Genomic DNA, 24098 nt, shown 5'->3' on the forward strand with positions numbered 1-24098 from the left:
TCCATTGTGGTGCCATCTCGGATTTGGTATAAGTGGGAGGGTGAAGCCCCCCACATTAGTTATAATGTGAAGTATTACTGGCTTGTTATTATTGTACGGGTGTGAAGCTGGCCGACCGTTGCTTTTCGGAGTTCCATTTTTTGGAGTTCTTATGCTTCAGAGTTTGCGGTTTGATGTTTTGGTATTCAGACTTATCACAGTTCGGTGATATAATATAGACCCACAGAATCTTACACATTGAAATGCTAAATCCTTTTGTCAGAATGGGGCGTCAGCTAATGAAACATTTGGTGAGGAACAATAAAAGGAAACTGGAATCACTTGTGAGAAAAATTAGGCTGCTGATATTAAGGATGACTTATTATTTCAGATGTATAAACCTGTACATTTTATTTCATATCATAATGTTACATGTTGTAGTCTAATTCATTTATTATAGAAAGAACTGCATTCTCAAAAATAAAGGAAAAAATGTTCATTTTAACATTTGTTAAGTGGGAAAGTCCGACTTGGAATGAAGCCAATTTTCAGCAGATGGACAGGGAGAAATGCTCCAGATGTATGTGTTAGTAACATGGGAGGAAACCAGAGCACCCAGAGGAAACCCACATGAACACAGAGAGGACATGTAGACTCCACACAAAAGGCACTCAAGCCAAGAATTGAACTGGAGAACCTTTTCCTGTGAGGCGACAATGCTACCGCTGCATCACTGTGTAGTATAGCTATATGGAATGGAAACATAGGAACAAAGGAAACATTTCCCTAAGAACAAATGTTATGGTGTAGATGTGAGAAATTCTGTACTGTAACAGAAACTTGCAGGCAAAATGTAATACATTACACTGGAAATTATTAGCTGTTTCTCTCTCTCTCTCTCTCTCTATATATATATATATATTATTATTAGTTGAAAAAAGAAGAGATGGGGAAAAGTGACTTTAAGGTAAAATAGAGGTTAATTCTTTGTCTTACATGTTAGATATATAAAGCAGTGATATAACCAATAACCATGTAACAATGAAGCGGCATTGCCTATACTGAAACATCATAGAATATTACCTAAAGGACACACAAACTGTAAAGAAAACATAACTAACTGATCTTTGTGGTGTTTCCTTTTACTTTTGTTTTTTATTCATTTGTGTGCACTTCATCTTTCTCATGATGGGGAAACATACTTTTCTTCTCTTTGGTTGGCTGCTTTCTATGAGAAGATATCAGTCTCATATAACAGTCTTGGTATCCAGAGGGCAATAGTATTCCTGTCTCAGTCTTTTGAGTTATTTGGACTGATTACTGTGAAGTTTCCTTTTATTTTTCTGTTGCTAATTTGTGGGTTCTCCTCCTTTCTCAAGACATGGAGAACACATACTTTTCTTTTTGGTTGGCTGCTCCCTTGGAATAATTGGTGGACAAACTATACTCTAGGGTTGTACTCAATTATTGGCCTGATGAGGGAAGACTACAGAGAGGTTATAACTTATTTTTTTCTGGATGCAATGCCCTTACTTATGAGATGAGCAAAGTAGAATGCTTTCTTACCATTGTGGAGATGTGGTGTTGAAACATAAGGTTGCTGCCAACCTGTGAGTGCATTCTTAGGGTGTTGTTATTGAAGTGGTAGTTAGCAGGAACATCACACTTACCAAAAAAAAATTATAATACATTTTTTTGCATTGACTTTAAGGGAATGACTTTGGCACTAATAATTTCTTTGTGTAAGACCTTCTTGTAGCATTTTTACATTGTTAGGAGATTCTATGACTGCTCCCAGTTTGCAGTCATCAGCAAACTTTGTCAGCTACAGACCTTTAGTTTTAGCTTGTACTTCAGAGAAATAGATTCCAAACAGTAGAGGTCCCACAACTGATCCCAGTGGAACACCACTGGTTACAGGTCTGCTGTTGTAGGTGGATTCCCCTATTTTGACTATATGGATTCTATCAGTGAGACAGTTATTGACCCATCTAAAGATATAAGGGTTGATCTCTAGCTGGGTGAGTTTGTCAATGATGCCTGAGTGGGGGATAGTGTCAAAAGCCTTGGCTAAGTCTAGGTAGGCTGTATTCACAGATTTCCCCTCATCCAGAGCCTTGGTGACTGTCCCGAAGAAGTCCACCAGGTTTAACAGGCATGATCTCCCTTTGACAAATCCAAACTAAGCAGGGTAAAGTGTTTGGAAATTACCTATATCTTTGTTGATAAGATCTATGGTGATTCGCTCCATGGCCTTGCAGATAAGGGTAGTCAGGCAAATAGGCCAGTAGTGTTCATGGTCATTGGAAGCACCACTTTTGTGCAAGGGGATAATGGTGGCCATTTTCCATTCAGCTGAGATAAAGCTGGTCCTTAGACTATGATTGAAAAGAATACTCAGTGGTGTTGCTATTTCTTGTTTGAGCACAGGCAGGATGGAAACTGGGATGTTATCAGGTCCCATAGATGCTGTGTTTTTTGGCCTTAAAGAGTGCATTTATGACCTGCTCTTTAGAGATGGGGTACATATGGTGGGGACAGGGGAGTGAAGTTTTCACAGTACGTGTTGGCTAACAGGTTAGCTATGTCCACAGGCTCAGTATATGTGGTAACATTAACTACCATTACAGCACAAATCTAGACCATTCCTTTTAGATTACAGATGTAACTAAAGAACTCCTTATGGTTGTCCTTAGTTCAGGAAGCTAACATGGATTTGTAGTTTGCTTTGGAGCACTTTTTAAGCTGAGGAGGGAACCTTTGGGCAAGTGAGTTAGAGCACAAGTAATTTACCCAGTCAATGGATGGGTAGTTAAAATCGCCCAAAACAATAATGTTCAAATGTAGCTTAACAGACTCAAGTAGATCCAAATAGGCAGAGTGGTTGTCCTGATTCATGGAGGGGGGTCCTGTAGCTGGCAATGACTTAATTAGGTGTCCTACCAACAGTCAATTGCACCTAAAGTATTTCCAGGGAATCATACTGTTGAACCAATCTGGATGTGCATTCATCTTTAATGAATATCTTGTGAATTGTTTATTTTGTATTTTTCTTTTACATTTACCTGCATACTTTCTAAGTTTTTCTGCCTGTGTTGATATTTACTAGTTTATTATTGGCGAACAGTATATTAAACATACTGGTCTGTTTTGCTAATGTGCATTGCTTTTACCACATCTACCTTTCTAAGCATTTGTGATGATCTGTTCTTTTTTCTATATTCTTCTAACAGTGATACTTCTTGTTGTAGATGCTTTAAAATTTTCTCTGTTCATTGCTTCCATGGTGGCATTTTACTTGTTTCCTTCCTTTCCTTTGTTACTCTACATTTTTCCGGTAACAAGTTACCTATTATTAGTTTACTCCACAGTATATATACTCTATTTATTCCTGTTATATCACATGGATTTCTCTTAATAATCCTAATTACTATGACCATCCATTTTACCAGTCTGCCCACATTTTAGGTCTTTTTTACTTTCTGTAATCAATTTCTTTCATCTATCTTAATATTAGTATCCATCTGTATTAAATTAAGCATGTCTCTCCTTAAATCATATTATTCTGGATTGAGAACATCTTCTTTGTCCTGTTTTCTCTACGAGGAATCTACAGAAACTTCCAGAAAAGTTTTTCTGTGACATATCCTCTTGTTTTGCACCCTTCTTCATCTGCTACTCCTTCATATGGGAACTTATTGGCTCATCATTCTATAATATTATTAAAATCCAAAACACCAAAAACTCGGAACAATGGCATGAAAGAGACACCTGAAGTCTTGTCAATCAGGTGTCTCTTTCGTGACATTGATTCTATAACATTGCCAACATACTGGCTGACAGGTTCAGTGCAAACTTCTCCCCCCCTCCCCCCCAAAAGGAGAGATATCTATACCAGAGGATTGTAGCCCCCCAAACATCTCCAACGCCCAGGTGAGAACTGCTCTCTCCAAGGCAAAAAACACAGCATCCATGGGACCGGATGGTGTCCCTGGCTGTGTGCTCCACAAACTCAATGAGGAATTAAACCCACAGTTAGGACAGCTGTTTAATCTTAGCCTCACCTCAGGATACGTACCCAAGGAGTGGCGCACGGCGACTGTGGTCCCACTTCATAAGGGCGGTGCCTCCGCCGACCCTGGAAATTACCATCCCATTAGCTTGACAAGCCTTATCTGCAAAGCCATGGAGAGGATCATAATGGAACTCATAAATAAAGACATAGGAAACTTGCAGACTTTGGATCCATCCCAGTTTGGCTTTGTCAAAGGCAGATCATGCCTCTTAAACTTGGTTGACTTTTTCGAAACAGTCACCAAGGCCATTGATGAGGGCAAGGCAGTCCATACAGCCTACCTCGACCTGGCAAAGGCCTTCGACACAATACCCCACTCAGGTATCATCGGAAAACTCATCAGCTTAAATGTAAACCCATACATCACAAGATAGGTTGCAAACTGGCTAAGTGACAGAACCCACAGGGTCAGAGTTGCTGGCGCCATGTCAGACTCAAAGCCTGTCACAAGTGGTGTCCCACAGGGCTCAGTCCTGGGACCACTCTTGTTCGGCATCTACTTTTCTGAAGTACAAGCAAACACAGGAGGGTTATGGCTGACAAAGTTTGCAGATGACTGCAAACTAGGCGCCATCGTCGAAAACACATCTTACACAGATATCCTTCAGAAGGGCCTCACAGAAATGGATAACTGGTGCCAGAGCCATGGCCTAAAGTTAAACGCCAAGAAATGCATAGTCATACCCTTCAGGAAAAACAAGGTTACCCCTAGCTACCATATAGGTGGCAATCCACTGAGCACAGAAGAAGTCATCAGGGATCTGGGGACCCAGGTTGACAGTAACCTTTCGTTTGACACTCATGTTGCCAAAGTAGTTAGGAATACCTTCTACATTGCCCACCTGATCATGAAGGGATTCACATCTAGATCTAGGGAGGTCATCGTCCCCCTGTACTCATCACTCATTAGACCTATGATTGAGTACAATGCCCCATTCAGAATGTATCTGACCCGACACCTGCAGCAGCTGGAAAGGCCCCAAAAGTTCCTCACCAAAAGGATAAAGGGTCTCAAAAATATGTCTTATGCTGCCAGACTGAAAGAACTCCAGCTCTATTCAGTCGCATACCGCTTGCTCAGAGGTGACCTGTGCCTGACATATAAGGCCATGTCAAACCCAGATTTGATGAATATGCTTCACCTCAAAAATCTAGATCCCTCAGAACCACAAGGGCGGGAGACTTAAACCTTGACACGGTTATTAATAGAACATGCTGGAGGGACAGATTCATCACCCAGAGACTCCCTATGCTGTGGAACAAAATCCCGGTACATGTGAGGCAGAGCACCTCGCTGGCCTTGTTCAAGAGGAATCTTGACCAATGGATGGGAGATCACAGATATACCCCAGGGATTACTTCAGTGTCACTGCGTGACAGAGGCACAGCAAAATAATAGGCATAGTTTTCTTCAAACTAAAGGGGTGGCGAAAGCCACATAACTATGGGCTAGGCTTATAAATGCCCTTGGGCAGATAGCCTAGTATGAACCTATGAACCTATGAACCTATTACCTGTATTAAAGTTGTGACTTTTTCCTACTCCTGCCCTTGCTGTGCAACTTCAAATGGACTTTTGTACCAGCCTCCTACAGAAGGCTGAGGAGCATCATCATGTTGCAAATGTTCTTCAGATCCCCCTGCTCCATCTGTTGCTGCTTAATCTGATGACTGTTAATTCCATCATGTTGTGATATTGCCTGTGTTGGACTCTCCACACCAAATCCTTAATTTCACAGATAATCCATAACTTCAATTTCTAGTTGTGTATCATCTACTTTAATAAATCCTCTTTTCTACACCCCCCTTGTTTTCCTTTTTTGCATTGTGAAAGTTTCCATATCTGAGTGCATTTGCCTGTATTTCTCTTCAAATACCTTTGAAGCTACTTTTTTGTATTGATTACTTTGCATAAATATTGCACCATACCAAATCTTTTTTTTTTCTTTCTGGTGTCCATGTTTCTTTTAAATACCTTTCAAAAATCTCTGGGGGTTGTTCTTTATATTTTCACACTTCCTCTGATGTTTCTTTTTCCAGATGGACCAACGTTCCTTTGTCTTTGCAATGTTTTTCATAAATCTGTTGTAGTAATGAATACAAGTTTTTATTTGAAGCTATTGACACTTTTTCTTGTGCAAGTATTTTTTTTTAATTTCTCTCTTCTGTCTGGAAATGTTGGTCTTTTTGCATAATAGTAACGATATATAATTTTTTCGGTATCCTTAGTAGTTTACTTTGCCATCTTTATGGCTCTGGTTGTGCTTGTCATTTTTTTATCTTTTTCTGGACTACTTCTTCTTTCTATGAGGGGGCCACCTTCACCCTTAGCATGGCCTAACCCTGTCATAGGAATGTTGCTGTGTTCTGAGAATTCCACACAACCTTTTTTTCAGTCCTGGCACAAGCGTATACAACACGACTGGCCACTTTTTTGTTTATGGACCTGCCCACCCAGCAGTCATTTTTATTTCTTAACCTACCATTCAACCTGATATCTAAAATACAGGCTATGTATTAGTGTCATCTTGGTGAGATTTTGTGAAAACAGGGTCCACCATGGAAAGGTACTCACCAAGACGTGAAGGTGAATTCAGTTATAGAAGTGCTACTCTCCTTTTCTTGTTGATTTCATCTCTCCATTCTACCTTTGAATTGCTCCCCAATGTTTATACATCCTATTAGACCTTTTCTGTCTAATTTATCCCTTTTTGTACAAGTCTCTCAGTTCTTTTGGCATACATCTGTGGCCCAAAGCCTACATACCTTGTGATTTACTGAGCATATGCATTCACTTTCCACTAACTTGCCTGTTGTGTCTTCTCTGACTGGCTTTGCAATTTTTGATATCTTCTTTCCTCTTGGCTTCCTCTTCTGGCTTGAGTGGCTATAATCAGGTATGTAAATCCTTGTTTCCAATAAGCCATTTTGTTTCTTCTATATAGATTATGCTATGTATCTAAAATTGCATTTTGTCCAATCCCCCCCCCCCCCCCCGCGATTATTTCTTTATCAAGAGCTGCCTCAGCTGGCTCATTGCTATCAGTAGCCTTTTTTCCTCTATGCCTAAACAAGTCTTTATTTTATCTTATCTTCCTCTAATTTAATCTTCATATATGCTTTTTGCTATTTCTTTCATATATTAACCTCTGTTTTTTTTATTGTACTCATTATCTCCTTACAAGATACACAATCATCATTCACCTTTCCATGCTCAAAGGGTTCAATCATTGTTTCACAACCCTGCCCTGACACACACAAACACAGATGTATTGTAGAGATAATAAAGCATACATTGGTATAAGCATTAGAGATAATAAAGCAAACATTGGTGTAACCATTAGAGATAATAAATCAAACATTGGTGTAGCCATTAGAGATAATAAATCAAACATTGGTGTAATCATTTAAGATAATAAATCAAACATTGGTGTAATCATTTAAGATAATAAATCAAACAGTGGTTTAGTCATTATGATTCACTGATTCCCTCACCTCAGCTTCCCTTATCCATTTTGCACTACCAAAGGGCAATTGCTGCATGCTAGTTCCCATCCTGAGGTCTTCATTAACTGTCGATGTTAACTTTTGCAAGTAAGTGCACCAAATTCCTCTTTATTGTTTGCCTTTCAAGTAGATGTTTCTCTGTTTGCCATTATAATGTTGATTTCCATCATTATTATAGTTGTACAATTACTTGTACATCTCATAATTCTGATTACAAACTTTTTTCTCAGCATGCTTTAGTTTAGATTCTGCATTACCACTAATGGGTGGCCGTGGTGGTGCAGCGGTTAGCGTTGTCACCTCACAGCAAGAGGTTCTCGGGTTCAATCCTTGGTTGGGGTGCCTTCTGTACAGAGTTTGCATGTCCTCCCTGTGGCTGCGTGGGTTTCCTCCGGGTGCTCCGGTTTTCTCCCACATCCCAAAGATATGGTGCAGGTGGATTGAACCTAGGTGTGAGTTTGTGTGTGTGCCTTCTGTGGAAGGTTGGGTGCCAGGCTGGCACCTCAAAACTGTAAAACTCCACTGCCAATCATGAGCAGACAGGTGATCCGCTGTGGCAACCCCTAACTGGGAAAAGACGAAAGAAGAAGATTCTGCATTGCCACCAATATTTTATTCCTATTCATTTCGATCCATTGGTTATTGCCTAAGCTATATATCTTTCTCCCATTTATTCTGATAGTTTTATCACACACCTAATGCATCTTTCATTGAACCACCTTTTGGACGTATACTGTTTGCTTTGTCTTTCTGAGTGTTCTGTATCTCAGAAGTACCTTGTTTCAGTTCTAAACATTTTTGGCCCACCATTCCATTCCATTACTTTTGCAATGCCAAAGTTTCCCTCAAAAGAAAGACTGCAGCAGAATTGCAGCTCATGTTTGTGACACTGCACAACCTGACATCCAACCTCAAAAGGGACCCATTCATGCAGACACACAGACATATATGCACATATAAACACACATGCACTCGAGTACAAACACATGCACGCACGCGCGCGCACACACACACACACACACACACACACACACACACACATACGTTAAAAAGCAATACTGAAAAGCATGACTATATTTAAATGTCCAAAGTTGCAATTTCCAACTCTTAGAGCTGTTATGTCACTGGCTGCAAGGGGAGAAAAAGCACCATAGAAGCATTACAAGTAGTATTAAGAATTGCTGTGTTTCCTTGGCAGCAACACTTTATCTTTTCTATTTGTGGAACACACACAGTTATGGATCTTGAATTTTTTGATAGAGAGAGCAAACACACACGCACACACGCACACACACACACACACACACACACACACACACACACACACACACACACACACACACACACACACACACACACACACACGCACATAGTCCTCATACAATTACTTTCCCACATAATTTTCCACTTATTTCCATGGCAGCTTAAACAGTAATGTGAGCTTGATACTGTTGTATTTTCCATCTCATGCCTTAGTATCATTTCATATGAGACAGGCAACTACTAGCATGTGTTGCTGTGTCCTCCTTTCAGTTTTCTCAGTTTTCAGTCTATGCCATTGTAGGTCCTCTCTACAGTATTCTTAGGCAGTGATCATCTTTTCTGTTGCTAGCATTGCTTTCCAGGCACTGTAAGGGGCTTGTATTACTTTACTAGTGAGATCTCCACTGCAATTTCCACCTTTCCAAACTGGTCACTAAACTATTTTGCCTCTGTGTAGGTCACTGCCTGTTGTTTCTCCTGCTAAACTGTTTTCTCCTGCATTTAACATACATTTCCTTACTCATTGAAACAGTGTATTGTTTATATTCTTTAAAATCAATCGACACTTTTTGTAACTCCCATTAAAGTACTCTAATCCTTAATACTTTCACCTTGTTTGCACGTTTCCTAATATCAGGATGTTATTCACACTGATGTGTACATCTGTCTGCACAGGTTTTGGTTTATTAAATATGTGGTTTCCCACTTTCCATAGTACTACAGCAAGGCCTTTATCTTCCTTACCCCACAGACTTTACTTTATATTGGCCGACAGTCAATATTTTCTACATTTTAACAATGATTTATTTTTTCTTGCCTCCACGTTTATTATCTTCCTATTTAGTTTTCTTTCTTTTGTTATTATTATCCAAGCTTCTGCCTTTATAGCTGTCCTCCTCTTCCCTACATTGTTTTCCCACTATGGATTTGCATTCCCATTTGAATAATGCCAAATCTCGCTTGTGTCAAGCATGCAAGGACAACACAGTATTGCACAAACAGCCAGCAACTTCTCTACCTTCAGTATCTCCACAATACATCAGTATGTAGTCATAAATATATACCTTACCAGTATCAGCCAACATTAACATATCTCATTGTATAAAAGAACAGGCAATACAGCCTTGCTAACCTGGGAACATCGTACTGTGCTCCCAGATTCATATACACACAGCACTAATGAAGAATAAATATAACAAATTTTAATGAAGGATATACTTTTGTTTCGGTTCTCTATAATACAGTGTAATGTGCTCTGCTATAATGCTTTAGCATACAACTTGGAAATAATAAGAGTGGTGCTATCAGTATATACTCAACAACAAAATGTAACAGTGTTACAAGACAGTTTCATTTCCTGATGCTATCTATGTACAGTGCATATAAAAAGTGTACACACCTCTGTTAAAATGCCAGTTTATTTGTTATATATATAAAAATGAGACCACAGTAAATCATTTCAAAACATTTCCCACATTTAATGTAATCTATAACCTGTACACTTCAAATGAAACATAAACAAACCTGTTAGGGGAAAATATATAAAAAATAAAAAAATGTACAATAAGCTGGTTGCATAAGTGTGCACACCCTTAAACTAATACTTTGTTGAAGCAACTTTTGATTTAATTACAGTATTCAGTCTTCTTGGGTAGGAGTCTATCAGCATGGCACATATTGACTTGGCAATATTTGCCCCCTCTTCCTTGCAAAAGTGCTTCAAATCTGTCAGACTGCGAGGGCATCTCTTGTGCACAGCCCTCTTCAGGTCACCCCAAAGATTTTCTATTGGATTTAGGTCTGGCCTCTGGCAGGGCCATTCCAAATCTTTAATTTTCTTCTGGTGAAGCCATTCTTTTGTTGATTTGGATGTATGCTTGGGGTCTTTGTCGTGTTGAAAGGTGAAATTCCTCTTCATCTTCAGCTTTCCAGCAGACACCTGAAGGTTTTGGGCCAAAAGTGACTGGTATTTGGAACTGTTCATAATTCCCTCCACCTTGACTAAAGCCCCAGTTCCAGCTGAAGAAAAGCAATACCAAAGCATGATACTGCCACCACCATACTTCACCGTGGGGATGGTGTTGTTTTGGTGATGTGAAGTATTGTTTTAGAGCCAAATGTACCTTTTGGAATTGTGGCCAAAAAGTTCAACTTTGGTCTCATCAGACCACAACATGTTTTCCCACATGCTTTTGGGAGACGATGTATTGTTTGGCAAATTTTAGCCAGGCCTGGATGTTTTTCTGTGTAAGAAATGACTCCCGTCCTACAACCCTACCCCGTAGTCCAGACATATGGAGAATATGAGAGATTGTTGTCACATGTAGAACACAACCGGTACTTGCCAGAAATTCCTGCAGCTCCTTCAGTGTTGCTGTAGGTCTCTTGGCAGCCTCCCTGACCAGTTTTCATCTTGTCTTTTCATCAATTCCGGAGGGATATCCAGTTCTTTGCAATGACACTGTTGTCACATATTTTCTCCACTTTTTGATGATTGTTTTTACTGTGTTCCATGGTATATCCAATGCTGAGGAAATGTTTTTGTACCCTTCTCCTAACTGATACCTTTCAACAATGAGATCCCTTTGATGTTTTGTAAGCTCTCTATGAACCATGACTTTTGCTGTAACAGGCAACTAAGTAAATGTCAGGAAAATCCTACTAAGACAGTTGAACTTTATTTGGGGTTAATTAGAGCCTCTATAAATGATAGCAAGTGGTGTGTACCCAAGAAGATTGAATGCTGTAATTAAATCAAAAGGTGCTTCAACAAAGTAATAGTTTAAGGGTGTGCACACTTATGCAGCCAGCTTTTTGTAAGTTTTTTTATATTTCTTCCCCTAACAGATTTGTTTGTTTTCCAATTGAATTGTACAGGTTATAGGTTACATTAAAGGTGGGAAAAGTTTTGAAATTATTTATTGTGGTCTCATTTTTTTATATCACAAAAACCTGGCATTTTAACAGGGTGTGTGCACATTTTATATCCACTGTATATACTGTATGCCAAAAACTGCCTTTATTTTTTAAAAGGTATCAATTGTTTTTTATGCAAATAGATTGCTGTGAATGTCTGAAGTCAGTCTTACCTGCAGAGTGTTTAGATCTTTGCAATTCCGGAGTTAGATCTTCAGTAGCTATGCTTTTCTTAACCTAAAGAAATTAAAAAGTGGTGAAATCTCCAGTCACATCAATCAGCTGCTTTAATATTATAATGTAATACTGAATGTTAACAGGGTACTCCTTCAGCAAATCTTCTGACTGAAAAATTTTATTTTGCTATCTTTGTTTTAGGAGCAGTTGCAGCTAAAATATATTATTTTTTCAGGAACAGCTGCAGCTAAAATTTTCCTATCTCCAAATTTCACAAACACACCTTATATTGTCATACCTTGGTTTTCTTTATTACCTATCACATATACATCTACCCTAGAACTGACTACAATGTTTTTGAAATGAATCAACTTTCAGTATAGCCCATTTCTGTGCACAACTCTATTAGCTAGGCATGTTATATACCCTTAAAGGTAAAAGTCATGATATGTCCTTGAATTCGCCCCCATCTTTGGTTTAGCCATTGGACATGCAAGCTGAAATCAACTTACATCATACATCAGAAATCAGAATCCTGTCCTAGTCTTCCAAAGTTAGCTAAAACATCACTCGATGTTGTTCATCATTAGATTACTGTCATAGTAGCATATGTGGGACATATCTTGTCAAGGACTGGACATCTGGCCTGGTTACTAAGTTTTAGCCACCTTCCAAGCACCTTAAACCTTGAACAGATCAAGGACAGCTCAAGGTATAATGTCAGTGGTTATGGTGCCAATATTTCAAAACTTTGTCACCAATGAAAACCATTCTCTGTTGCAATTTCACAGGATAAGTAGTCAGCTAGTGCTTCTTCAAAAGTGTAAATATACATACCCTGTTGGGGACCATCTTCCATTTTTAACATGGTATGTGATGAAAAGTTTAACCTTTCTCTCAAAATTTGTGCTGGGGGTTAGAGCTAGGAATTTTAATGTTTGTGACTAAAATGTTTACCTCAGACCTTACCTTTTTAGTTAGGATGGAAAAGTGAAATACGAAGGCTCATCTAACTGCCCGTCAGACACTTTTTTTCAGTAGAGTGATGGACCCGGCTCCTAGCTCCATGCAAATTACTTCCCCAATCTACAAGATGAAAAAGGTTGCACGTGATGCTTTGATCATGACTCTGGTTTCCTCTTTGCCTCAGGTGTTAGTGAGTGTCTCTTTTATGGCAATATTAGGTTCCTCAGATAACTCAAGAGTTTTGTCAGTCCCTCTCATTTTGCTCCCAGGGAAGACACTAAGGACTGAGAGCCCTGCATGTCCTCTTCAGCTGCATGTCTGTCCTGTTTAATTAGTGAAAAACCACTCTTATTAGCTTTGGAGCAGGAAGTGGATGTTGTCCCTTTGTGGAACCATTCTGAGGAGCTTGATTCCTGGGGAAATAAATATTTTTCAAGATGCTTTTTTTTCAGTAGGGTCTCCAGGAAATAAAAAGCATAACATTAAAAATACTTTTTTACCTGTGACCCCTGCTAGGGCAGAAAAGAGAATTGGCTATGTTGTTCTAAAGGCTTATTTAACACCTTTCAGTCTTTACATTCTGAGTCTTCTCTTCATTAAAAAAATATTTCTCTTTCTCTGTCTTGCTCTCTGTCTCTCAGATTTTGATTCTTAGTCTGAGTGACAGGAGTTAAACCATGTTTCAAAAGTTCCTACTCCACAGACTTGGGACTCTGACTCTGAGGAAAGTTTTTCTTTAGATTGCTTACCTGACAACTTGTCTTTTTTGATACTATTGCTAGAATAAAAGAGTTGTTTCAGTTGAAAAAAAAGAAATACCAGATCCCAGCAAAGATTTTATGATTTGCTACAGGTGGATTTCCCACAACCTGCAGCTGTTCTTCCTGCTTTGCCAGCTTCAGAAGATGCTTTGCTTGCATGTCTGACAGTCAGCCATCTGCCCACAGAACATTTGATAAACTGTCTAAGGTTCATAAATGTATACATGGCTAATGACCACTGGGACTTTTATAAGCCTAGCAAAGCATCCCAATTGTATCCCACAAGTTTATGTGCCTTAGCTGTAATGAAAGCCAGGCCAAGGTTTACAGTCTGCCTCTATCTGCCAGAGACTTAGGTGGTAGACTGGGGTGTATTTCCAATTTCCTATCCACTTGTCCTGGTTTCTGCGGAATAGGGTTAGGGAAGAGCTTTGCTTCAAATAGATGAGAATCCCATTCCATAGAAGGAGAATTCTCTGAGACACTTACATATCCATCTAATGTGTTCTGTTTATTTTGCAAGTGAAGTTTAAATGCCTAGATTGAGTAATTGTGATGCTATTCATTTAATGGATATGCTGTTTACTCCCTGCATTCTTTTTGTGAGGAACCTCTGTGGATGTTTCAGTTGCATGTGCCCAGAGAGATACATACTGAAGGGGGCATTGCACTCAGTGACAGGTCTGATGAGGGCCAAATACAGTGGAACAATGACTTCCTTGTATTTAGATGACATGATGCCATGTCCTTCCTTATAAGATGTTCATAGCTTCATAGGTTCATAGGTGTTTACTAGGCTAACAACCACAAGGGCCTTTTTAAGCCTAGTCATGCATCCCAAATCTCTGATGAGTTCTGATACCCTTGATAAGTGTAAGCATGGACCTGGGAGATGAACCATTTACAGGTTACCTGTTTGCATCAGAGACATAGGTGCCAAACCAGGGATGAATTTCTTGTTTCCCATTCAATTGTCCAAATTGCACTTGAACTGGATTAGGGAGGAACTTTGCTTCATGTAGATGGGGAGTCTGTTCAATAGATGGAGAAGTCTCTGAGATACATCCCTATCTCTTCAGCAGGTCCTATTTATATCACAGAGAATGATTTCCTTACTACCTTAAACACATGTTGGTGAAAAAAGGTCACTGCCTATGTTTGCATCCAAATCCCTGACTACTGGTTCTGCTCTTAGGGGTGTGCTATAAATTATGTCATTTCCTAGGGCAGCTGACTTCCCAAAGGGTACTTTTATACATCTCTTGGTATTTAACTTTAAGACATGGCTTTGTCACTAGTCATTTGTTTGAGTTAGTCCTTCCTGTAGGGTGTTTAGGTCTTGGGGGTATTTTATGACTGCTCTTAGTTTGCAATTATATGCAAGCTTGGCCAGCCAGATGGCCTTGACATTGGCCTTGACTTAAGAGACATAGATGCCAAACAAGCACAGATCCCTATGAGACTACACTAGTGACCATTCTCTTTGAGGAGTTAGTCTCCCCTATCCTAACTTCTTGGGTCCTATCTGAGAGCCAGATGGCTATTGAGCATGTAATACATGGGTGAATGCCTATATCCATGTATCTGTTTAAAATGCCCAAATGAGGTATTGCATTACATGCCTTAGCCAGGTCAAGGTAGGCAGTATGCACTATTTTGCCATCATCCAGTGTCTTGGTGACCTTCTCAAAGAAGTCTACCAGGTGTAAGTAGGCATGATCTAACCTTGATGAAAGCACAGCAGGTTTGATTCAGTGCTTGACGGTTTTCTATGTCTTTATTGATTATCTATCTCCATAATAATTATTTCCATTTTTTGTATATGAGACTTCAAAAACAAAAGACACACCACTGGCCAAGACTGATTTCTGAAGAAGTCCAAGAGTCTTTGGATGAAAGCGGTTAACCTGTGTGAAGAATAAACTTTTTGGAATTCAGCAGTTGTGGCCGGTGGTGTGTCTTTTTTTTTGGTGAGCTGAGCTTTCGGGATAATAAGTTTGGTGTATATGAGACTTCTCAGATTAATGGGTCTATAGTTCCTGGGATCCACTAATGGCGGAAGGCTGATCTTTACGGTTCTCCATTCATGCGGCATAAAGCCTGTTTGGAAGCTATAGTTGAATAATGAGGGGAGATAGCGATATATATTACCTGTACATAAAGGTGGCAAGTCTAGTAACTTAGTAACTTAGCCATACTATCTCCTCTATCAAAGATACTAGAAAGATGTGTCCACTCACAATTACTACAGTACCATTTAGACCAAAACCCACATTCTAACTCCAATTATTGACTTCCTCCTAGCCACAGTGCAACCACTGTCTTAGTATCTTTACTAAATACCATCAGTCTATACTGTAATATGGGTAATGGGGTTGGGGGCTGATGGCATACCTCTCAAATGTCAAGATTTTTGCAGAATGTCCAGATTTTTGCCTCATATTTTTGGTTTGTTCTTCATAAAATTTGTTATTTTCTGGCAAATAAATAACATTGTACTTTTGAATTTTAGACTTCATATCCTTTGAAAAATGCATACTACAAAAGAGATGATTCTAGCAACTATCTAAGATTGAGAGAGCAATATTTAAAATGTATCCCTACGTTTGGGCTTTTGCCCCCCCCCCCCCATTAAGCTTAGCTTTATCCAGATTTCTTGTGCTTAGAGGTTGACAGATATGTATAATGGTTAAGGTGTTTACATCACAGACACAAGGTACATGATTTGATTCTTAACCTTTGGAATGAAATTGGCTAGGCTTAAATGGCCCACAAGGGCATATAGCCTGGAACTTACATATGAACCCATAACAATCTTTTGGTTTCTGCTACCTTTCTTGATCTCTCAAAGGCATTCAACACAGCCTCTCATTCTAAACCACTCCATAAGTTCACCACTCTCATCCTCTCTAATATCACTATTTAATGGTTCCATAGTTTCCTATGTAAATAAATACATCAAGTGGCAAACACCATACTATTGAAATGCTGCTGAACCACAAGAAAGACAAATTCAAACTGAAACACTGCTAGTGAGGGAAAGAAAATGGACAACACAATCTTGTTTTAAACAATTTTGTTCAATTTAATGCTACTGAACTTCCTCAGAAACACACTCGAAAGTATCACAGAGTTTAAATATCTATCCAAGGCATCACATGTAGTTAATAACCAATGAAGATACATATTCAATTTCCTCTGATGAATAATAATGTTGACATTGCTAATATATATATATATATATATATATATATATATATATATATATATGTGTGTGTGTGTGTGTGTTTTCATACTCACACTATAAGTCACAAATTTATGAAACATTACTTACAAGAAATAATATTTACATACGTATACAAATTATACATTTTACAATATAAAACTTGTACTAAAATGTCTGTGCCTGTAAAAAGCATTTGATGTTGATCATGTCGTTTAGACCTGGAAGCTGGTCAGCATTTAACATGATCTGCCAAACTGCTTCACAGCACTCCAAAAATGTTTTGAAGTCACCACTAAAAAGTACATTGTTTACCCTTTCCAATACTGAAAAAGAAAACTTTTTAAACAAACGACATTCCAAAGAATGTCTAGCTAAAGCGTTGGACATGTCCTTTTTCTTAATGGCCAAAATGCGTTCGTAAATATGTTTGTTCAAAGTACGTATGATTTTCCCAATATAAAAATGCTCACATGAAACACATTGAGCTAAGTAAACTATATTGGTAGTTTTACATGTGTAATGTCCGCTTACTGTTAAGGTCCTGTTGTTGTGCTTAAATGTAATTGTGGATGTTCCACTAATAAAACTACATTGTCTACATGATTGACAAGGAAAAGTACCTGGAATTAAATCACAAGTGGACTTTAAATCTCTGGATCCTCTCTCTAAAATCATCTTGATATTACATACTTTTTTTATAACTAAAAACTGGACGATCACCTAAAATCTTCGCTAAGTCAAAATTACCTAGCACCACTTTCCAATTTTTAAGAATAATGTCTTTAATGATGGTCATTTCATTGGTGATAAGTAAAGAAAAGGACAAATTATATTTGTCCATGGTATTGTGAACTACTTCCACTGTGTTGGAGTCAATTTCTTCGAAGGATGCCAAAATAGGACTTGCAATGTTAGATCTCAATTTAGAAATGTCACCAATAATTTTGTTTAACCAGCGCATTCCATATCTCCTATCTGTGAAGAAACATTTTAACTTAAAAGTCTCTTCCAGAAAAGTGTTGTCTCTACTAGTTAGTCGACTGAGCCTTGTGAACTGTCCCTTAACTACACCTCATTTCATATGATGAGGATGTAAGCTGTCATGGTGTAAATACTGATTAACAAAGGTGGATTTTCTGTAGATGTTACTTTGGAAATTGCAATTACTATAACTGATGGTCAAGTGCAAGTCCAAAAAAATCTATACTGCTACCAAAACCACCTAAGGTGAATTTTAAGAAATTGGTGGTACAATTCAGGTCCTGAAGGAAAGTGGAAAACAATCTAATGTCTCCCTTCCATAAGAAAATCAAGTCGTCAATGAACCGTCTATAAAAAATTATGTTGTGAGCCATGGGGTGTGTAACGAAGAATTTAGTCTCCCAAGTGGTCATGACTAAATTTGCAAAACTGGGCGCTACACGTGCACCCACGGCAAACCCTGATATCTGCTGAAACAATTCTCCTTCGAACCTGAAAAAAATTGTTGTCTAACACCAACTCCATTAAAGTGCAACAAGTGTAAACTAAAGTACTGTAAAGTTAGCTTGTTTACTAAGGTAGTCTCTCATGTACTCAATACCTAGTTGTTGATCAATACTAGTGTACAGAGAAACTACGTCCAAAGAAGCGAAGTGAATGTTGTTATCCTTCACTTGAATCTTCTTCAACAGTTCTAAAAGATGCCAGGATTCACAAAGGTAAAATTTGGAATTTTGTACTACTGGATTTAACAAGTCATCTAGCCAAACAGAAATGGTTTCTGTTTTGGAAAAAAAAACAGCTGACACTATAGGTCTAAAAGGAAGGTGTTCAGCCAGTTTGTGCACTTTCGGTATTCCAAACAATGTAGCAATTTTGGGATACTCTGTGAGCAAAAAAATGTAAACTGAAAAGTCAGAACAACCTTGACTAAATAAATCAAATATACAAGCATCTAATCTAGAAAAACTCTTGTTCACTCTTTTGTAACAGTGCTCATCAGCTAATAATATGTGAATAGCTGAAACGTAGTCAACAGAGTTCATAACCACAATGGTCCCTCCTTTATCGGCCTTCATAATAAGCCAGTTTATATTTTCGGCCATAGTCTGAAGAGCAGTCACCTCTCCCCCAGAAAGGTTGGACCCCTGATGCTGTCTACTATCAAGTTTTATAAAATCTTGTTCACACAACTTACTAAACACAGATGAGGTGGGATTTAATAAAGGGTTATATGTACCTTTCTTCCTAGTGCTATGTTGGTGTACATCAGAAATTTTAACACCATCAAAAATATATTTAAATTTAACTTCCTGCAATATAACTTAAAGTCAACTATCAATTTGGGAAGATGTACTGTGTTGGATGGAATAAAAGAAAACCCTTTCTTGAGAACAGAAACCATGTCCTGAGATAAAGGAATGTCAGTTAAATTTAAAACATTAATAGAAAATTCTAATATTTCTTCTTTCCTTTGTTCTTCCCCTTGTTTCTCATTTGTACCTTGTTGGACCACTTGGGAGTCTTTTTGTTCCCAGAACTGTCCACCAAAAAAGGACCCGTTGTATTAGAATCAACAGTTGTCAAAACTGGGGAAGCTGTATTGGGCACAGCTGTGTTACTGTTGTTGTTGGCGTTCTGCCTGGTTTGTCCCTGGCCAATGCCAGTGTTGTTAACCAAAATACTGTTTCCACCAGTATTGTTGACCCTGTTGGTGTGTTGAGAAGGACCAGAAATATTCATGTCCTGTCGTGAATCTTTGTATGCGGTTTTTACTAAATAAGCCTTGTGAGCAGCATAAGCTTCAATGTCTCTTCTTAGTTTCCCCTGCTTTCTGGTTACAACAGAGGCTCTATGTCTATTGATTTTAGCTTCAATGCCCAAATATAAATAAATAAAGGCATTGAAAGCCTCAGAAGTCCTGATTTTGTTGTCCAAAATCTCTAGTTGTTCTCTAAAGGGAACCATTTCACGTGAATAGTGGTCCACCAACATCTGCATAAAACACAACCCTGTATTGTTGAATAAATCAACTAATTTAGAATACAGGTCGTCGCCCTGCACAACACAGTTAGGAAACTTAAAAAGTCTTAACCTACAGTATAACCCTCCCTGGTAAGATCCAACCATAAATAGGTTGTTTACAAAGTCAGCATTTCCCCTGACCCCCCTCTAGCTAGGGTCAAACAAAAAACTGCTCCAAAGCTGATTACAACCTCCTGAGGGATGGTATAAACAGCTTTATAGCCCCCTTTCCCTCTGTTGGAACTGGCACCAATGTCCAAATCATCCGCAAGGAAGAGTAAATCTGTCTGGTGGACATCCGCAATAAATAAACTATATAACAAAAGGAAAAAATTGCTGTCCAGGACCAAGAAGGAGCAGGTGCCCAATTGGAAGCAATCTTTCCTTAGCCTGAACAGGCAAATAAGTGCACTAGTGAAATCCTCTAAAGCCAACTTCGAGTCCAAATTGGCCACATCTACCAGAAGCAATTATAAGGCCTTCTTCATGTATGTCCGCAATGTCAAAGGACCTGATCAGAACTGGTGGTCAAGGACATCACATACACAAATGTTGTAGACTTCACCCCCCTCCCCTTATCTCTTGGGAATAGGCCATCAGTGCCCTCTCAAAGGCAAAAAATACAGCCTCCATGGGACCAGATAACATCCCAGGCTGCATCTTACATGAACTCAGGCATGAACTTGCAGCACCATTAGGCACCCTATGCAACCAAAGCCTGAGTACCTGCTTTGTCCCACCCAAGTGGAGGACAGCCACTGTCATCCCTTTGCACAAAGGTGGAGCATCCACCAATCCAGGCAATCATATACCTATCAGCCTAACTAGCCTGATGTGCAAGGTCATGGAAGGGATTATCATGGACCTCATTAACAGGGACATTGGCAACCTCCATATATTATCAAATTAATAGCAACATCCTAAGCACACAATCAGTCACGAGGGATTTGGGCACCCAGGTTAATAGCAAGCTAACATTTGACCACCATGTTGCTTCCGTTGTATGGAAAGCTGTCTATATGGCACACCTCATAACTAAGGGTATCTCATCCAGGGACAAGGAGATCATAACATCCCTGTATTCTTCCTTAATAAGGAAAATTATTGAGTACAATGCCTGCTTTGGCATGTACCTCACAATCACATGCAGCAGCTGGAGAGACCACAGAGGTTCCTCAACAGAAGAATCCAGGGCCTCAAACATCTACCCTACACAGTTAAGCTAAAAGCCCTGTCCCTCTACTTAATTTCATACAGACTCTTCAGAGGTGACCTCTGTCTGGCATACAGAACCATCTCAGACCCCACTTTGATGGAACCACTGGATATCCACAAGTCAAGCTCCACTTGAATAACCTGCACGCATGACCTCAACCTAATCTGTGACATAAATAGGAGTTGCTGGCAAGACAGATTTGTTTCCCAGAGACTCCCTCATCTGTGGAATATACTTCCTCTCCCTGTCAAGCAGAGTACCTCATTGTTCCTTTTGAACTGCAACCTGGATAATTGGATGGGAAACAGAAAATTCACCCCTAGGATTCCACCCGTGTCCCTGCTGGACAGGGACTTTGGGTGCTGATGTAGGTGAAATTTGGTAAAAAGATTTTCACATTAACCATTTTTCAAAGGAATCCCTGGATGGAGGAAATGGGTTTAAAATGCCTGCAATGGGTAAGTCCAAATACAAACACGTATATGTTTTTGACAGAGCTTCTTTGCTTTTTTCTAAGGGTATCATTTGTTGTGAGAACCATGGGTGGTTTCCATGAAAAATGTGTCATTTGTGGAGAGCTTCCCTACTGTAAAGTATGACAGGGAATTTAGAGACTAAGTACTCTCTAGGCTTGTCCAAGTATAAACTATTTGACAGAAATCAAAAGGCATGGTTTAGAGTTTATGTGAAGTAGTCATGATCAAGTTAATCCTTATTTGTCAAGAAACATAAATACTGGGTTTTGGTTCCCTTACTACCTCCAAATAAAAAAACAGTAAATGATTACTGGGAGCACCTCTCATCAGAGAGATACTAGTGAGATATGAGAGTAATCAATTTAGGATTTCCTCATGACCAGAGAACTTATGGTGGTCATGTTGAATCAAGCTGAATTGGAGATCAATTACAGCTATCTAAGAGTAAATCTTAATTGATTAGATCACTCAAAAATCATCAGTTCTGATTCAATAATACTGGTAGTCCTAAAAAGAGGTTTCCTCTGCTACTGATGTATAAGTGAATAGTCTGAGGGAACTGAAATGCATGTAGTAACAGTGTTTTGGCATGATTAACTGTAACAATTATCAGAATGTTTTCCCACTGTGTACTGTAAGGGATTCTATTGCATTTAATTTGCACACTAATAGCAGCAAATACTAACCTGAAAAAAAATGAACATTATCTAACGCTTTATGTACTCCATTAGCTCTGAGTTTATTGTGTCTTGTTATAAAAGTAACTACAAAATCCAATTTATTAGACATAAGCATTGTATTTTATTATGGCTAGGATATCAGACTGGTAGAAAGCAATACAGCTTTGTTGCAGATGTTATTTTTGTTTTTAATACTTCTAGAATTAATATGAGTTAGTTTTAACTCATGCACCAACACCATTTAGAATGGTTTTGTCCAGAACAGCATTTTGTATGAGGGGACCAGGGTTTGCTTGGATTTCACTGGAAAAAAATATTTCCTGTATGTAGGCATGGTCACTTGAATATTACTTTTTAATGCATGCTCAATGGTAATTTATGTCTTCATATGTTAGAGCAAACAGTTTTGCTTCTCATAAATTAACTTAGTAAGGCAGATGTTTTCCAAGGTTTTTAGTTCATCCAATTTGATTCAAATTTTGTGCTAAAACATTTAGATGGTGATTTGTCCTCATGTTGGAAATATGAAAACTCCTATAATGATGGCATACAGTTGGAGTAAAGAAAGCTCCAAAAATCATACCACCAACAAAGCAGCTAATATAAAGTGTGCAGAAACCTATGAATGTCATATTGTTATTGACTATGACTAAAGACCACTGAAAGAGTGGCCTGTGACAATACTTATGTAACAACAACTTAGGAAGTATACCTAGGGTATGGTAGAAGGAGGAACCTCACCATGCATTCCATGCTACAGGGTTACAACTTCTGTATCCAGATAGTCGATGTAGGATTTTGATAAACTTTTTATCTCAGAAAACAATATTGGTCGATAATAGTAAATATGTAGACTTACAAGTCACAAGTTTCTAGCCCAGGCAACCTGAGTTTGACTAATGGTTCAGGAGCTTGTATGTAGGTGTATATATATATTTATATATATATATATATATATATATATATATATATATATATATATATATATATATATATATATATATATATATGTGTGCTGGTTGTTAAACTGGCTTGTAAGGAAACAATCCAGCTTGCCTACATTTTGGCAACACAGTGGTGCGGTAGTTAGCATTATCACCTCACAGCAAGAGGTTCTCTAGTTTGATTCTTGGCTGGGGTGCCTTCTGTGTGGAGTCTGCATGTCCTACCTGCATTTGTGTGGGTTTCCTCTAGGTGTTCTGGTTTCCTCTCACATTTCAAAGACAGGTGTCTGGATTGTTTCTCTCTGGGCCTCCACTGAAAATGTGCTTTGTCCAAGTTGGAATTTCCCGGTAAACAAATGTTATAAAAATGAGCTCTGTCCCAGTTGGACTTTCCCGGTAAACAAAATGATAATTTTATATATATATATATATATATATATATATATATATATATATATATATAGATAGATCTAGGACTATTGAACGAAAGTTCAATAGTCTGAATCCACAATCACTGAACACACTTTAACGAAAGCGCTTTCACTGAAAAAGCGCTTTTGTTAAAGTGTGTTTAAAAAAAAAAAAAAAAAATACTTCTATGTTTTCCCCTGCATCCCCCACACCCCCCCCCCCTACTTAAATATTCTCACTCTGAGGTTGCACTACAGTGGAGAAAATGGAATTATCCCTTATCCCCACTGTAGTAGCAACAGGCATACTTACGTGAAAGTGCCTTTTGGTGAAAAGCACTTTCACGCAATTATGCCCAGCTGAATCTGTTTCGGTTATGTTTCCATTTGGTGATCCGTACGGATCCCATATATATATATATATATATATATATATATATATATATATATATATATATATATATAGATATATATATCTATATATATATAGAGGAGGT

General features: G+C 38.5%; 1 protein-coding gene across 2 annotated transcripts in view; it reads right to left on the reverse strand.

The window, feature by feature from the left end:
- The window catches only part of LOC122794328, a 1793522-nt gene that overhangs the window by 1451111 nt on the left and 318313 nt on the right, over nucleotides 1–24098 (reverse strand). For both annotated transcript variants that reach the window (XM_044062632.1, XM_044062631.1), the window contains exon 3: nucleotides 11913–11976. In XM_044062632.1, coding sequence (XP_043918567.1) covers nucleotides 11913–11976 — 64 coding nt within the window. The remainder of the gene's footprint in view (nucleotides 1–11912; nucleotides 11977–24098) is intronic.

The sequence above is a fragment of the Protopterus annectens genome, chromosome 2.part1 (genome assembly GCF_019279795.1).
Source record: "Protopterus annectens isolate FY-2018-M chromosome 2.part1, PAN1.0, whole genome shotgun sequence".
Classification (NCBI taxonomy): Eukaryota; Metazoa; Chordata; order Ceratodontiformes; family Protopteridae; genus Protopterus; species Protopterus annectens.